The 17850-nt window shown below is 43.6% G+C and overlaps 1 protein-coding gene across 12 annotated transcripts in view; it reads left to right on the plus strand.

Moving 5' to 3' along the window:
• The window catches only part of LOC121593758 (potassium voltage-gated channel protein Shab), a 102884-nt gene that overhangs the window by 72954 nt on the left and 12080 nt on the right, over positions 1–17850 (plus strand). For 10 of the 12 annotated variants that reach the window (XM_041916408.1, XM_041916407.1, XM_041916409.1 and 7 more), the window contains 4 exons: positions 9473–9615; positions 9742–9951; positions 10783–10809; positions 12129–12242. In XM_041916408.1, the coding sequence (XP_041772342.1) occupies positions 9473–9615; positions 9742–9951; positions 10783–10809; positions 12129–12242 (494 nt within the window). The remainder of the gene's footprint in view (positions 1–9472; positions 9616–9741; positions 9952–10782; positions 10810–12128; positions 12243–17850) is intronic. The other 2 variants (XM_041916417.1, XM_041916418.1) reach the window with 2 other exon arrangements.

A 17850-nucleotide genomic window follows, 5' to 3' on the forward strand; every position in this document is an offset into this window, starting at 1 on the left:
CCGTTGGCCATCCTTTCGACACAGCGGCACCGTGGTGTGCTGACTGGATAACTGAGTAATTTATAGTCACGGAAAATCTAACACTGCTAATACACTATTCCGTAACCGAATTCTTTGCGCCCGTCCGTGACGGTGGCTCGCTTAAATTGACCGGGACGACAATAATTTACCGCAAACTTCCTGTCCGCTTTGGAGCAGCATGTATGTATGTATGTAGCAGCTGCTGTGATGGAGGCAACCGAGGCAAAAGTAGGATTTAAGGAAACCAAACGTTGGTTTGGATTGTTTCAACCAAGAACTCGGGCCACATACCAACGTCCCGAATGGGGTTGGATTTTGTCCACTCTGCACGTGTGGTACACGAAGAGGCAATATTGTAAAGTGGGTTCTCTTTAAATTCTTCATATTTTTGCATGCACAACTTCGGTGCAAACTGCCACCATAAGAGAGGTACGTGCCCGGCGGGTGTAAATGCAAATTAAACCCATCCATCCACGGGCACATTGCTGCTGCAAAACTGGGACAGCATACTGATTGATGCGATGGGTTCGGTTGAAAGTTGATGTAACCTTCTTACCTTTTGCTTGTGAGCACCAGAACCAGGTTATACCCTACCAGTGGTGGTTACTCACTCTAAAAATGGCTGCAAAACATGCATCCGTGCTTACGATTTAGTACTTTTTTGGAGGCGAACAAGGTTGCACAATGGATTAGGATTCTGCATAGGCGAAGAAGCGTTCAATCAAAGTGTGTGTGCTGAATACGTTACAGAGGGAAACTTAATATCACTGCTCAGGGGAAACTTTAGCATAACACCGCTTCATATTACCGAAAGATATTTAATTTGAAAAAAAAACAATCTGATTTTATGTTAGGACATGGTGAGAATAAACATTGCTAGTACTGCCACCACAAAACCCCATGCTACCCGTGCCGGCACAGGGGAGTTGATTTGATTTTAATTGTGAAATTTATTACTGTACTCAAATGTGTTTACACAAGCACGATACAGCATCTCTCATCTTACCAAGCGGCCCTGCTTCACACAGTGCCGAAGCATGGCGCCAAACGAGCTGGCTGGGTGTGTATAATGTGTGCTCGAGGAACTCATAAATATTCCAGACATTTCGCTCCAGAAAGTCAGAACAACAGGGCCTTAGAGTGCCACTCGCCATTTTGCTGCACTCTAATTCGGGCATGCTTACACTCCGCTATAAAAGCGCATCGCTTGGCGCTGTGGATGGTGCCACGGTGCCGCCACATACCACTCTTGGCTACATCCAAGCAGCACACGGATGGTCCACCGAGCTTTCCACCGGCTCGTCTTGGTGGTGGTGCAAGATTTGACCACACGTCCAGCGTCTCACGGTTCGCCCGTATTCTGCTTCCGGTTTTGCAGTCTGCTTCCGAAAACCAAAATGCCCGGACGCTGGTTGTGTACTGCACGGTGCATACATATGGGCCGTTGCTTCGTTTGGGGAGGGTAGGGTTTTATGCAACCACCAACCACGCCCCGGGAAAGCCACAAAGCTCGGTTAGTGCCAAAGGAAAAGGCCATACCCCGCCCCCTTTGGTCGCTGCAACACACACACACACACGACACGATATAAATTCTATTGCAATCCAAATGAACCGACCAGCTTTATGGATGCCGATAGCTAGTGGGTCCAGAGAGCAGTTTGGTTGTTTGTGTGATCCCGGTACATTTGTGCACAAGAGACTGTTTACAGTAGAAATAAACGAATTGAAGCAATCACTTTGTTTGCACACTGTTGAAAATTATTCTAAAGATCGTACATTTAGTAAAGATAAATAGGGCCTGCCTTACGTTAACTTGTTTAGAAATCGTTATCACTGTAAACGGATGGGAGAATGTTGAAAATTGAGTAGACAGGTAGTTCGGATTGGTCGTACAGCTAGAAGACGCACCTGTAACAGCCTACTGGCAAAGATCTCAATTGATCCAGGGACGCAACACGAAGCTTTAATAATTTAAATATGTGTGACATACGACATTGCGAAAGTACCCTTAATGGTATATACATAATTCATTGCGATAGCAGCCCATTTGAAACGAAAGCCACGGTACGTCAAAAACACCAGCAATATTCCAATCAAAAAGTGTTTCTTTTCGTTTTTTTTTTTTGTTATAATCTTCAGTTGCTAGATAATCTCATGCATCATATTTCGTTTCATTAAGTTTGTGGCTTGTTTTGATGAGTTTCAAAGTATTCAGTAAAAACATTCAAAACATTCAACAAACGTAAAACATGATGCTAGATGCATACAAAGATTCGGAACAAGAATTACTAAACTAAAACATCACAACCCTTTGGAAGAAAACATGCCTTATTTGAAGTGCAAAAGCATTCGATTGACGGAAAACTCTTCTAAATTTGCGTCCCTTATTTGTCTGCATCAAGGCAACGGTCAGTAATACAATTTTTCGTATCAATAGCTCATGGTTACTTCCAGCACTAGTTGACTTTTGTTTTCGGTTCCAGTTTAGAACAGCACCATGTTCTTTTTTTTATTTCTTTCATAATTTTTGCATAGTATATCCCATCCGTTTCCATACTACTTAGTGAATTTAACGATGATATGAACATCAAACGCTTTTGAGTACATACTACTAGAGTTCCTCTTTTTTTTAAATTCATTAGATTGCTTCTTACTTAACCATCGAGTGTGGTCGCCATACCACATCGGAAACGAATGCTCATACGATTCGATGCGCGTTGCACTGTACTGTATCATAGCTGCTTCATGACCTGCGAAATGATTAGCAATATACACGACATACGAAACGCTTGCAATATTGCTGGTCGTTGATGATACCTAAGTTTGTCCTCTACAACTCATAGAAAATTCAAATTACTTTCCATTTTTTAGATTCGTAGAGTCTTACAGAATCGCCAGCTCTGTACACAAGTTGCTCCAGTAGATCCATATGGTTTAATGTATTGCCTTCGAGTTACTCGTTACTTTACAGCGCACCGTTGCAAACGATACATTCTTTCCAACTAATGCCGGGTCTGTGTAGATCCTGGACGTCATACATCGTAGTATCTTTTTACCGAATAGCGACAATGAAAGTCTTTAGTTGCCTTTTCCTTTGAGTTGCGTATAGTTTTTCACCAAATGTTGCCAAGCTGTACCCCTTCTGGCAAAGAGAAAGAGCAGATACGAAGCAGCGACAGAGGTCATTGCTTTCTCACTGACTCGCGCTCGCCCTCATTATCGTGTCCCAGGTGATCAGAGTGACCTCATGGAGTCGCCGCCCGAATCGATCCTGGCGACGCCGATTGCCGCCCGACGCCGCCAGCCGCCCCTTTCGTCCCGTTTGGCCGAACTGAACGAGGAGCTGCGCACCGAGTCGGCGGCCATGATGATGAACAACTTCACCGTCGACGGACAAGACTTTGTTAGATAGCCCCAGCAGACAAGCGTACGTCAAGGCAAACGCGTGGCGACGCCACTGTCCGAGCCGACGACCCCACGTACCCCGTGCAGCATCGTCGTGCTGGTCGTCCTCATCCGCATCGCCACCACCATCACCACTAGACTTGCAACTGAAGCTGCAACAGCTACTAGCTACTACTACTACTACTTCTACCACTACTAATATTATCGCTTTTAACGCTACCCAATGCTGCATCTTTTTGCGTCTGCTACGAACAACGGTTGAGTTGTGTGGTGCCATGTAGAATCATTTCCAATAATAATAATATTACCAATACTACTACAACAATTACTTATACTATTACCACTACTACTACTACTACTACTACCAGTACTACTGAAATCTCTACCGCTACTAGACATGACCGCCTGCCACAGCTAGCTATACCAATACAATCGTAGGGAAGCGTAATCGTAGCGCTTCGATTCCGTACGCTGTGTCCGTCTGCAGTCACGCATCCATCGGTATAACCTTACTTTTTCGACATTTAAACCAGTCTACACTGACACGCACTTACGCTATACGCTGGTGCGGCGCGAGGATGCGATGGAACGGGAGAAGAGATTCGATGTGTACATTTGTGCTTTTCCTTGTGGGCGCAGCGCGCAATTCCTGTGTGAGTGGCAGTCCTCATATCAACATTTTATCAGCTCACTCAAACACGCGCACCGCAGTAGCGCGTATCAGTAATAGTGATGGGTAAATACAATTTTTTTCCGGAGTCGGATCGATCCGACTCCGGCACCCCTCGGAGTCGGACTCGGAGTTGCTCCGGACTGTTTAGCGGGGGGGGGGGGGGGTGCATACGGGAAAACCCTCGGACTCATCAACTCCGAGTTCGGATCAGTCCGGATTACTCCGGATCACTCCGGATTACTCCGGATTACTCCGGATTACTCCGGATCACTCCGGATCACTCCGGATCCGGAATGACTGTCCATTATCGTTTAGACAATTCTTGATGAGCTCATTGACTTTGAAGTCGTACATCGAATATGTACGAAAACTGATCCGGACTGATCCGGACTGATCCGGACTGATCCGGACTGATCCGGAGTGATCCGGAGCGATCCGGAGTGATCCGGAGCGATCCGGAGTGATCCGGAGTAATCCGGAGTGATCCGGAGTGATCCGGAGTATTCCGGAGTAATCCGGACTGATCCGGAGTCGAATCCAGTTATGATCCGGAGCCGGAGTCATATTTTGCGCACCGGAGTCGGAGTTGATCCATGACTCCGCTCCGGATTACCCATCACTAATCAGTAAGCTGGTTCGCGGGGCAGACCACGAGGGATTGGTCCATCAATGCAGGCGCGGTTCTCGCAGTGGATCGTTTGAATCGCGCGCAGGTGGTTTTAGGTGTTATACAATACTAGGATTGCACAGACATCTCGTATCGAATGTGATGATCGGCCGAGGCGAAAGCGAGACAAAATGTAACAAATCTTACAAAATGGCTAGTGAAAATCAATTGTGTAACTTGTAGCAAATTTTGCATACGACTTGACCATTACGAAGGTATAGTGAGAGAGAGAGCGAATGAAATTCAGCTCGTAAAAAAAGAAACATAACCACACTGATACACATTTATTTGTACCAGCTCAGTAGATAGGCATGTGCTGTCAAGGGAACACTGCTAGTGGAAATACAAAGCTGTGCAAATACATCCTTCTGACTTCATCCTCTATCGAAATCAGCAAAATTGGAAAGATAACATATAGAGTGTCTTGCGTTTCGTTCTTCGCTGCACCTTTAAGAACAATCTAAAACTACTAAATATTAAACCTTTCTTTTTCCAACTCACACTGCTACCTTTTATGTCTTGTAACTGATCTGTTTTTGTTCCTAAATTACCATATTGCCTACCGAAGCATTACCATATCATCAACGTTCGGCAGCATTGGCTTAATTTAGTGTGAAATTTTATTCGAAAGATTAGTCAACCATTAAAAAGAGCAAAGAGAAAGAAAACAACAGACTCCCGATGTCATGGCTGTTGAAATAGGCACAACAAATTTTAAAGACAACATAAAACAATCACAACCTTCAGGAAGCGAAGTAAACGTGAGAGCGTTACATGAACGCAATCAAAAACACTTTACACAACCCTGCGAACAGACAACGTACGTGTAACGCAGGCAAATACACTACAACCCTTAAAAACACTTTGCTGTGAAGCATTCAAAAAAAACCGAGCTTGTTACATAATTCCTTCAAAAGCTAGCGCAATCAAAAAAATGGTTCACAGTGCCCATGCATTTACCACACAATCTTGCATCTTTTCAGTAGAGTAGGCAGCTTATTGGCCCACAATTATCGCATATTCCTTCCCGAGAGCAGTTTTTTTTGTTTTGTATGCAACAATCGAAGTTTTACAAACAAATGCAACAATTTTGATACACGTGAGTTGACGAAGGGCAGAAGGATAATACTAAGAAGCTACCCAGGGTTGCTTGAAACGCGAATCGATTGCGGATCGATGTAGTAGTATAGTAAAGGAATTTAGTTTAATTTTTTAATGTTTATTTTTGTTGCTTATGCAGGTAGCCACTGACTTTTTCATTTAGTAGTTGTTTTTAATTAATTATCAAAATGAAAGAATTATAAATTCTAGGATCAGCATCTTTGTTGAATAAATGTATGTAATAAGTGTTTTATTGGGTTAGCGAACGATATGAAGTGCATCGAAAAGGATGTTTTAAATTAATAACCACTATTAATATTTCACTACTTTGAAATAAGTTGACACGTTTGCGTTCACGAGTGAAAGCTGAAAGCCGAAAAAATATGCAAAAACAAAATACACGCACAAAAGTTTATCGCTGTAGCACTGAGACCGAGAAAGCGGTAAAATAACGCTGTACCCAAACACAGAAAATGGCACAAGACTGTATAACGCTTAGGCAGAGTCGGTGGCAGCTGAAGTACGCAGCCAATAGCATTGTAATGTGAGGTTAAACCCCAGATCCAGCTCTGGCATATTTGCTTGGCTTGATATATTGCTATAATCTACACACTCTTACACACACACACACCTACGTCTCGTGAGCAAAATAGCAGCATCAATATAGAACATTTGATCTGTCTCTGTGTGTGTTGTGTGTTGTGTGTACAATAAGGTGCGTTTAAGTGTATGACTGTAATGAGTGTAATCGATGTAAGCATAATGTACGCGCGGTGTAAAATGTGTAATGTTATAGCAGGAAAAACAACAACAACAAAATGAAACAAAACAAACAGCCCAACAGTGACGACACGCGCGACAACCATTGGGAAGATGAAACATGGAGAGGAACCCATTTTAAAAGTTCGAATCACCGTCCAAAACGCGCGACCGCAGTCATTTCGTTTGTGAAGCTTTCAATGTGTATGTCGTTGCGTTATTGTGTTTGTCTAGTAGCAATTTTTAGAACAGTTCACAGAATGGTTGCTTTAGGATTGAAACATTGCGTTACCATACGAATACGATTTGGTAATTTACTGTTACAATTAGTGCAAGTGATGCATCTGTTGTTGGGTTGTAACATTAACATTTGTGTGTAGTTTACAATAGAAGATTGCTCATTCAAAGCTACTTGTGCAAACTGAAACAATACATGCATTAATTTCAATGTATAAAATCTAAACATAGACTACAAAACCAAAACCGATATCGGAACGAAAGGAAATCTCTTTGCACCTTCCCATTTTGTCTAGTCCATAGTACGTCAGCAGACTGCACAACTCAGAACTTTTGCCAGAACATACCGCTCACATAAAGCACTCACCCACTTTCTAGCCTCACTTTGACCAGCTACTCAGCAGCTATCGTGCCGGCAGTGAGAAGGAAACTGAACAACAATCAATCGTACTCGTTCTTTCGCTTTTATAAACTAGCCTATAAGCCAACCTTACCTTACCTACCAATTACTTGTACACTTTGAAACGTCATGCAACACTTACAACCTAACTCATACGTTTGCCACCAACATTACCATCACCACCATGATGCTGCTACTAATCACGATCGCATTACGTGTATTGTTGAATGTTGCATTATTTTTAATCGTTAGTTAATCCTTTAGTCGCGATGGCGCGCGCTGTATTGTCGTTACCCCCCCCTGTAGCAGTGTTACACCCATTGGGGTTCACTGGCCTTGTGGCTTTTCAGCAATCTTGTTGCAAGCTTATTCGGAACAAAAAATACCAAAACAAATGGCACCTACTTTCTCAAACTGTTGCATTATTGTTAAGTGTAGACGTTAAAGACGTTATTGAACCGATTTAGGCAAACAAACACCACAGGAGAAAAGTTCGCTCGCTTTGTTTATAAAAACGACTCGTTGTTATATTAATGCCTAGGCAGTAGAAAAGCGGTTACCCTAATGGTTTACGGTGTGATTTGAGTTCCGATCACGTAGCCAGGGCTCTGTCGGTGTGCAAAAGACGAGACAAGCAATTTCGTTCTAAAACAAAAAAAACACATTCACACACACACACAAAATCGAATCGAAAAAAAACTCTGTGAAACCAGTTTTGAGAAGAAACAAACGAAAAGTAACAACCAACAAACAAACAAAAAAAGAAATGAAGAAATGTGCATAAAACCGTTGAATCCAAACGAAGAAATGTTTTCTATTGTTTTGTTTTTATATTTCTGTTCAGTTAAATACCCCACCGTAGCCGATGGGTTGATATTTGTTTTCTGTGTCCGTCCGCCTTTCTTGGTGTTTAACCCCGCTCCCACTCATCGTTTAAAAATGTAGTAAAATTAGCGTAAAATACGCGCTGCGCGTGAGATATTTGCTTTAATGAGAATGGATAATTAGAGAACACGTGTTGCCTAGTGTTAGTGGTGTCTGTGTTTAGTTTGGGTTTGTTGTCGTCCTCAATTCCTTGTTTCTGTTTTCCATTTAGTCTTCTCAAACCGCCCTAGACTAAACACCAATTTCGTAAATAGAAAATCAAATTGAACAGCCCGTTATTGTTTTCATTGCCGCTGTGCAACAGCCTCCTTAATCTATGCACCGTTTATTGCACCTTTGTTTCTGTGTATTTGTTTCCCCCAAAATAGTTGTGTACTGTAAATTGTACCCTGCGATCTTTTGCACTAGAAAGACGTTAGAAATTCCAAAAGGTTTGTTTCAATTGTAATGACGTATCTTACAGGGTTTTCGAGGATTATATAGACATGTTCAGCGAGATGTAGATTTGTTCAGCCATATAATAGACTCTTTCAGCGAGATATAGATTCGTTCGAGCATATAATAGACTCTTTCAGCGAGATATAGAATTGTTCGGAAGTAGGCGTAGACATGTTCAGCGATTCTGTAGAGCTGTCAGTTGTTTTGTTTATACACTGTGCCGCAGGGTTCAATTTTTCATTCTTAAAAGTCCTAAAAGAAGCTAATAATCATTCCCCAAGCTGTTTAATGCATGAATTAGTTAAAACAAACATATTTTTACGAAAATCGTTTGTTTACCTTCTGATGAGAATGATACAAGCTGCAGTCCAAGGGGTACGAAAGTGACAGCTCTACAGTATAACCGAACATGTCTACACCTACATCCGAACAATTCTATATCTCGCTGAAAGAGTCTATTATATGCCTGAACAAATCTATACCTCGCTGAAAGAGTCTATTATATGCCTGAACAAAACTACATCTCGCTGAACATGTCTATATAATCCTCGAAAACCCTGTATGTGAACTAATGAAACAGATGAAACACGAAACAGTGATTCACCAAGCAGACAGCGGACTCACATCGGGTCTTTCCGAATTGTCTCACCATCGTCCATAAGAAGCGTCTGTTATTAATATTCTGCTACCGCGGTGGCCTATGTCCAAGTGCCCAAGTACTTCAAGCTCTAACCCCTCATGACGGCAAGCTAGAACTTGTGTTTGTGTCTTAGCAGGAACGTCTCTCTACCATGGTCGTTCTTCCACGTCTCGACTGTGTTTTCAACTCCCTCGCTATACCATTGTGTTTCTTCCCCCATTGCTTCTTCGCGTTCCGCGGGCACAGGTCACAATATGTCGGTGGCGGACGGGAACAGTACGGAGGAGGGCGACTCGGTTAGCGGTGGCCGCAATCCCGCCATGACCGGTGTCGGTTGCTACAAAAACTACAAACATTCCGCTGGTCCGCGCAAGCGAGTCAATTCACAGGTGAGTAGGTGGGTGCAAGGGGAACCGTGGACACGATGCACCACAGTGGAGGAAGCACGCAGGATCGTAGTGGAAAGTAATGTAGATAAATAATATAACGACTCAACACTCCCCACACTCTAACAGGACTCCTCTGTATTTCAACACGCCCAGAACGAAAGCTTCGCGCAGCCGATGATGGGCGCATCGCTCGACACGGAGGCGGCCCCGCCCTACAGCCCCTCGATGCAGCATCACAGCATGGCGGCGAACGATATGGACGCGGGCGAGGAGCAGCAGCTGATCATGCAGGAAACGCCCCAGCACGAGCCACCGGTCATGATGGCGACCAGAGCGGTATGTGTGACGTGTGCGCGCCTCTAACATCTCACCCTATGCTTTTGCACCCCCTTTTTTGCGTTTTCATTCCAACCCTTTTTCCACCCCCCTCTCTTCCATCTTACCCATTCGCCAGCTTTCCCAAGGCAAGCGTACGATGGAAGGGAAAGCGAATTAGCTTTCGATCGTGCGTGGGTCCAACTACTCTGGGATTTTAAGTTGATGCGCTTTTCCCTTTCACTTTCACCCACTACCACCACTAACCCGTTTTTTTTTTTTGGTTTGCTATCTCTCTCGCTCTTTCGCTCTTTCACTCACTCTCTTGCTGGCCGTGCTTTACTGATTCGAATTAATGTTTTTTGCTGTTTGATGTTTGAGTTTTGTGGTGATCACGCCTTGAGTTACAGATTTCGTTTTTTTTGTGGTTTTCTTTCCCTTCAAACGACTTCAAATGCAATCTTTGCGCCGTTCATACTCATACTGCTGCAAATTCACCCCCCACCCCTTCCAGTGCGCTTTTCTTCTGAACTGCTCGATTTTAGCAAGGAAAAATTGGAAAATCGTATTTCAAAAACAAAAACATTTGCTTTGCACACCGCAAGCGACGAACCTTTTTAATGGTTCCGCAAGGCTTCGGCCATACTTTCCGTTTGCTGCTACCGCCGTCTGGCTGTCTTTGCTTTCACACATCAAGACTCTGTGTCGTGTTCATTGCATATACATTTAACTGTTTTGCTGGTTTCCGGTACGCTGTAAATAAATGACGATCTTTATCTCTTCCCCGTTCCCTCTATCCAACTGCCGAACTTCGAACATGTGTGTTTGTTTTTTTTCCCCCATACATTCTAGTACTACAACAATCAATGGAGCCACGAGGTATTAGTCTACTAATTCAATTCAATTTACACACTCGATAATTATACTTCGTTTCATTTTTTTTCAAAAAGCATCACATTTTACGCGTTTACAAGCGCAGCTTGACAGCTCAAGCAGATGTCTATTGGTTGTTTTTTTGTTTTGTCTACGTAGTAGTATCGAATTAACACATTCTATCATGTTTGTTCAACTTTTTAACACTTTTTGTGGAATCATATTCAAATACACACAGACACACACGCACACAGTAATGCTTTTGGTTTTTTTTTATCGGTCACAGTAATGCTACAGTAATGCGCCTAGTGCACTGCCACTAAACTCTGTACTCGATCTAAATTGGCTCATAATTGAATCGACTAAAATATGAGGATTGTTTTTCAAAATGAAATCTAAATCCTTAAAAACAAATTCCCTAAACAAAAAGATTTGAATTTTAGAATTTTTCATCGTAAGCACGAAATTTTTGACGAGTTTTTTTTTCTCCATTTTTTGGCTTTGTTCACCTCCGCATTGAGCAAGATTTTGGTCGTACCTTTTGCCGCGTCTTTTGAGTCGTTTGATGTTTTGCTTTGAACCTATTCTACACTTCAATCTGCTTCTGCACGCCTCAACCTACAGTTTGCCAGTTTTGTAATTGTATTATCTTTACGCAACTCAACAAGGGACCGTTTTTATCATCATTTTAGTAAAATCATACTTACGCTAGCATGAATTGAGAATGGTAAATAATATCAACTTGTTTCAGTCAAACATAACTTTCTCTTCGAAATTAATTTTTCTCCTCCTTATCTTGCCAGCGGTAATGATTTCCGACATTAAAAACGAACTTTCAGAATGCAATACTCTGAATAACAGCATAAACTGTGTTAACGTTCCCTTATTTCAATTCCTTTTTCCTCCTGTGTAACTCTAATGTGGTTTGTGTTGTTGCGAATGAATCCCTTACTCTAGCGCAACCTTTCCACCGACAACGAACCTATTTCGTTGCGTTGGTAAGGTTGCTGTTTCAATATATGTCGTTTTTCTCGGCGTTCATTTAAATACTCCACTTCACTTTTGGAAAATTTCTTTATCTTCTTTCTCTTACACAATATTTTCAAACCAATACACACCGTTTCTCTTGTTACCCTACAAAATGGTAATATCTCACACAAACACACATACACATGATAGCGAAAAGAAGAACCAAAAAAAAAAAAGAAACAAATTTCCCCAATTTTATTCCACTCACTGAATTGTTCCGTTCTGTTTTGTTTTGCTTTGTTTCGGTTTGCCGCCGGCTTCCCGCCCACCAATATAACCCATCGGACTCGTTCTAGGAAGTAGAAGAACTGCGGCGACAAGTTGCACTAGAAACGTCCTCCACCAGTAAGCGGGACAAATCCGATACCGAACTACCATCCGAGTTTGAGTGTTGCTTTTGCACGTCGAAGGTACTTTCAAGCGCATTTATTGTTCGTTTCTGTTCGTTGCAAATGTTCGAGAGAAGAAGAAGAAGGGAAAAAACACACGCGATCTTAAACGTAAAACACCCAGTGTGAGGTGACTGTGACCTTTTTGTAGTATTTTGTGTTGTTTCGTTTGAAAGGTTGAAAAATAGCTTGCCGGTCACAATCATTACAACAGGGCGGATTTTTTCGTTTTTTACTGTCAAACCGGGAAGGAAAACTACAGGCAAATTCTTACCAAGACGCACACCAAAAGGCTGAATACAAGGGGCTATGGAAGCCATCGTTTACTAAAGTGCACCATTTTGAATCATCAAAATGTAGAAATTCGAACAAAAACATAGCAATACCTAGTCAAGGGCTTAAGATGGGTTGCATTGGCCCGTATCATCCGCCTGTAATGGTGGTGGCTGACATTTACGTCCTCCAAAGTTAAATCCGCTTCAAAGAGCCAGCGACGGCTTCTTTTCATCGATCGTTCTTAACGAGACACACGCAAGCAGATCCACACACGGTAGCCTTCCTTGAAAGCTTGTGCCCGTTTGGCTTTCGTCTGTAAAATAAATATCTTAACACACACACACACACACACACACATGCACACTTAAAACCATAGAAAAAACATCGCACACGAAGCAAAGAGTGAAGCGCGAATAATTTGTAGCCAATTTCACTTCTCACCTTCTCGGGAAGCAGCCCCAAAAACTATACAAAACAAACAAGATACTACCCTGCGCAAGACGTTGGGAGATTCAAGGCCCTTCCCCTCCCCATCCACACTGTCTTTCCATGGCTGCTTCGACCGAGTCCATTAGCCTATGGCCTTTGTGTCCCACTGAATGGCACATTAGTACGGATGACTTAAATCACTTCCTGACCTGCCGCACTCCTCCTGCACTCCTGTACGCATTCCACCTGCCACCGTCCACGCGGGCGAGGCAGTTAGTGAAGATCGTTTACGATATCTTTCCCGTGGACTTCCTATCTCTCTCACACACACACACTTTCCAACCTTCCCTTCTACATTCTGCGTTCGAAACTCATCGCTTTAAGGCCCTTCTGTAGGCCCTTCGTGGGGGGATGTAAGCCTAAAATATATCACCCGCTAAAAGAGAAGCACCGGCACCAATGCACAGCACCACCAACATCGCACCGCTTCCGGGCACCACGCTCTCCCTTGTTCCGGGTGGTGGTGATAAAAATGGCACCAGCGCCGGCTGACGTCACAGTGGCGCTATTTATTTCCCGATAAGCCCCGGCACTCGGTGTGGGCTCCACCAGCTCATTGGTGGCTATCTTATGGTCACCCACGTGCAACCGAACCAAACCAAGCCCAACATCTTCGTTATACACACACACACACAGATACACCGCCACTGCACAAAAGCCCTGTGTGTCTGTCTGTGTATGTGTGTGTGTGTTTTATTTAATTTTTCTTCGTTTTCGTGCCATTTCCTTTTCCAGCTTGTTTCAATGCTGTTTTTTCGTTGTTCTGAGCCTCGTGCTCTGATCCAAAGGGTCGCCCCATGTTTCGGCAGTTGGCGCGGTGTCCCTTAATTCGAATCGATACGTGTTTCACCACCACCAGCCCTCCAAGAGGAGAGGGGCAAGCCAAGGCTAGGTGTGCATAAGCGTTGGAAACGCAGGAAAGAAACCAAATTACCACGCTATTAGCATAAATTGATGTTATAATTTTCCCTCCCAAATAGACAACGGGTGTGCGGCCCGCTTCTTTGTTGTCAGTTGCTTTCAGTGGCATTCCCCGCCCGTTGCCGTACCTTGCGCGATCCATCACTCACACCTGTCCTGCTCCGGTCGCCCTGTGCCGCCCTTCAAGACAACAAGAAATGACAAAAATTATCCCGGATGGAGGCGCCCAGCCAGCCGTGGAAAACCGGGGGAGGGTTTTTTTTTTGCGTTTAACACGCATTTGGCCGATTTGGCAAGCGTACGCGCAGTGTGGCTCCGGGGGTGTGGGCAAGCTTTTAAGAAGGCTTTTCAGCCCCGAATCTTACGCCTAGTTTCGACTGCTGAATTCTTAGTGTGGTGCTTTTGCCCTGCTTTCTTTTCTATTCACTTCCGGCTAGCTTCGTTCGGGCTTACGATTTGAGGTTAATAACTGTCTAACGAATTGAAAGGGCGTAAAGACGCAAGACGTAGCGAACGTTGGACGTCATCCTTCTGGTATCATTTCCTGCTCCCGCTCCCACCTTTTCATAGCGTCAGTGATTAAGCGCTGTGTGCTATCTGTTTCTGAAATAAGAGCTTAATTTATAGAGCTGGAGTTAAGATGTACTATCGCTAGCGTCATTTGTGGACGCCTCCGGAAGTTGGTTCTTCGATAGGGAACCACATTATGAAGTGACTTTACTTAGACTGTGATTCTTTGAGCTTTTGCTCATAGGGGGAAGCTTAAGTCCTCTTACATCATCTTCATATTCTATTCTGATTTGGATTGGGCGCTATTTAGATAAAAATTTCTACGTAAAAATACATCCACTGGACGTCGCAATGTCTTGAATGCAAGAATAGAATGTGCCTGTACCTTAAGATCGAGCTTTACACTACCCATTGATTGAGGTTTTCTTGCAATTGCTTTGCTTACGGTGACTAACTGCAACCTCCAAGCGAGCTTTTACCGTGCTGCTGTTGTTGTGCCACCACTTCCATATACACATACAAACAAACACATCAAACATAAACCTGCTTGATTTGTTCTTTTACTTACTATTTTTTCTGTCACCTGCTTTTATTGCTTTACTTTGTTATTTCAACAAAAAAAGTTCTTTCATTGATTCATTTTTTCTTGTATCTGTTTGCTGTTCATTACGTAAAAGTGCAATGTATTTTGTTTTTTTTTCTTACCTTTTCTTTTCACACTATTCAAAACGAATTCAAACCATTTCCTTTACAATACCATCGCACAACTCTCCCACACACACACACCCACACATACACGCGTTCTGTTCACTTGCAAAATGTCAACCCCACCCCATCACCCATCCAAAACACCACACCATGACTACACGCCGCGGGTTCCCAGTATTATGATTGTGATTGTAACTGTGCACCGCACAACTCGCCCCACTATCAGCCACAAAACGCACCGTGCCTGCACTACGACGATCTGCTGCCACACTACACTGAACTGAGCCGATCGAACCACCTTACTACTACCACTACCAATTTCCAGAGCCCGCAGCAATGCCACACCGAGTGTATTCCGCTGCGCTCGAAAAGCGTATGACATTTGCTGCACAGCCTCGGGGGCAGCTCCTCCCGTACCGGCGTCCACGGGTACGAGCACGGCCGCACCACCGGTGGCAAGGAGGCGGAAATAGAGCTGTAGAGCCGAGGGGCTTGTCGATGTTTCAATCCGGCTTGAACTCTTCGATCCACGAGCACGAATGGCGCACAAGAAGGACAGCAAATGGAAGCCGACAATGGAAAACGAAAACGCATATCAATTACTAAAAGCACAGCGCTCGAGTGATCAGCAAATTCTCTCTCGCTCGGCGTCGTCGTCGTCTCTCTCTTTCTTTCTCTTTCTCTCTCTCTCTCTTTTACCTCTCCTGTAAATACAAACATCGATCGCTGAAAACTGACTTGGTGATGGTTTACCGTCGAATGTAGTTGTAGCGTTAAGTAGCCAGCGCAATGGTGGAGAGTGCTCTCGATGACGACGCGCCAAGCGTAACGCGTAACGCGCCCAAAGTTACGATGCAAAATACATATACACACATACAACACATACACACATATACAGCGCGGCATGCTTGATTGGCGCTGCGATCGCTGAGAAAGAACAAGAAACTTACACACACGCGCATCCCAATCGCAGGTGAGTTCTCTTCGGTGTGTGAAGCTACCCGTGGAGATTCCTTGTTCTGTCCTGCTACTACTACTACTACTACTACTACTACTAATACTACTTTTGCTAGACTGCTTCCACTAACACACTGTTGCGTTCGCGTTGTGTTGTTCCTTTTTTTCTCAAAATCTCAAACAACAAACTCACTCCGAACCTCCCGTAACGGGTTGTTTTGTTTGTGTGTTTCGTTGCTGTCGTAACTAATTTCTTGAAGTGGCTTTCGCCAAACTAACACGTTCAATTGGTTCGAATGGTTGGAAGCGAAAAGCAAATAGAGAGCGAGAGAGAGAGAGAGAGCGTGCGTTACTATCAATACACGCTACGGTCCGTTACGGTCCGGCCGAAACAGTGGCACACAAGGAACAGCAACTAGCAACGTGTCCTAACCACACTTCCACCGGCTTCTGCAGCTGCCATTTTTTCTGTGCGATTTTTTCTTCACCTACCGTCTGACGCACACCCCGCCCCCTCTCCTGCTCTGGGGCTAATCTCGTTTGTGTTTCGTTTGTGTGTTTGTGTGTGTGTGTGTGTTTCGTGCAATGTCTGTGTGGTGTGCGCTTTTTCTCTCTCTATCTCTCCTTCTCTTTAGGTCTAATCGCGATACACACGGAGCAAAGGGCATCTGGGGAATGTTTGGCACATTTAATTTGTGTCAATCTTTCTCAGTGTCTTTCTTTTATCTAGGTTTGGGTTGGTGTTACTTGGCAATAATAGCATCTATTTCTTTTGGACCAATGAAAGGTTACTACTCCACTACTTTTAATTGACAGCCCTTTAGGTTATCCCTTTTAAGTGTTCGGAACTTCTTGAATTAGGCCAAATTTGATCAGTATAACTATATCATCTGTTACACAGATATCGGATATATGTTTTTTGTTGATAAACGGTACAACTTAAGTAGTACTGAAACGATGCCTCAGTGTTGTTTTTCTAGCAGTTGATCTATCTAAAATCTTTGCATTGAAAACACTCCTATTTACTTCAGTCGTTCTTCTTGGGGAAGTCTACTAAGTAGTTTATCTACTACAACCTCACATATACTTTCAGTATTCTATATTTCGTGTCTTTTTTAGTACATTCTAGCAAACACGGCGCTGTTTCTTAATCAAGCTGTACCATTCCTTCTCCTAGCATTTTTCCGATCCATGAAGTAGACATAGTTTGCTCAGCTTCACCTACAAATCTCCTCCAATAAATCCTTGTCAACAAGAGGCCAACAGTGAGGGCCGAAATAAAAACAACTCAACAACACACGGTGCGCCTCATGACAGATGACCAATAAATTTAGTGGCCACCATTGGGGCTTGAAAAATTCATTCCCCACACAGCCAACCTATCCAATAACACCCAACACAAGCAGCACACTGAAATTCCCAACTACCATGAGCGGAGTAGTAGTTCCTCGGATGCGCAAACGAAAGTAAAAACAACGATCACAATAACAACGTCAAGCTTCCTGCAATGATTTACGGAGGGTAGCTCAATAGTGCGGTTCTGAGGGCGAGAGATGGGATGGATGAAAGATTTCCTCCCAAAAAAGAGAAGCATGTATCCCATATCAAGATGGAATGCATTTAGAAGGAAGCAAAGGACTCGATTTATCTACTGCAAGCTCATCTTAGAGTCCATTCGGTTGGTCCGTTGTGTGTGTCTGTGTGTGTGCGGGAAAGGAGGGATGTACGCCTTGGACATGGCGGCAATTCATCAATTGGCGGCATCACT

The sequence above is a fragment of the Anopheles merus genome, chromosome 2L, assembly GCF_017562075.2.
Source record: "Anopheles merus strain MAF chromosome 2L, AmerM5.1, whole genome shotgun sequence".
In the NCBI taxonomy this organism is placed as follows: domain Eukaryota; kingdom Metazoa; phylum Arthropoda; class Insecta; order Diptera; family Culicidae; genus Anopheles; species Anopheles merus.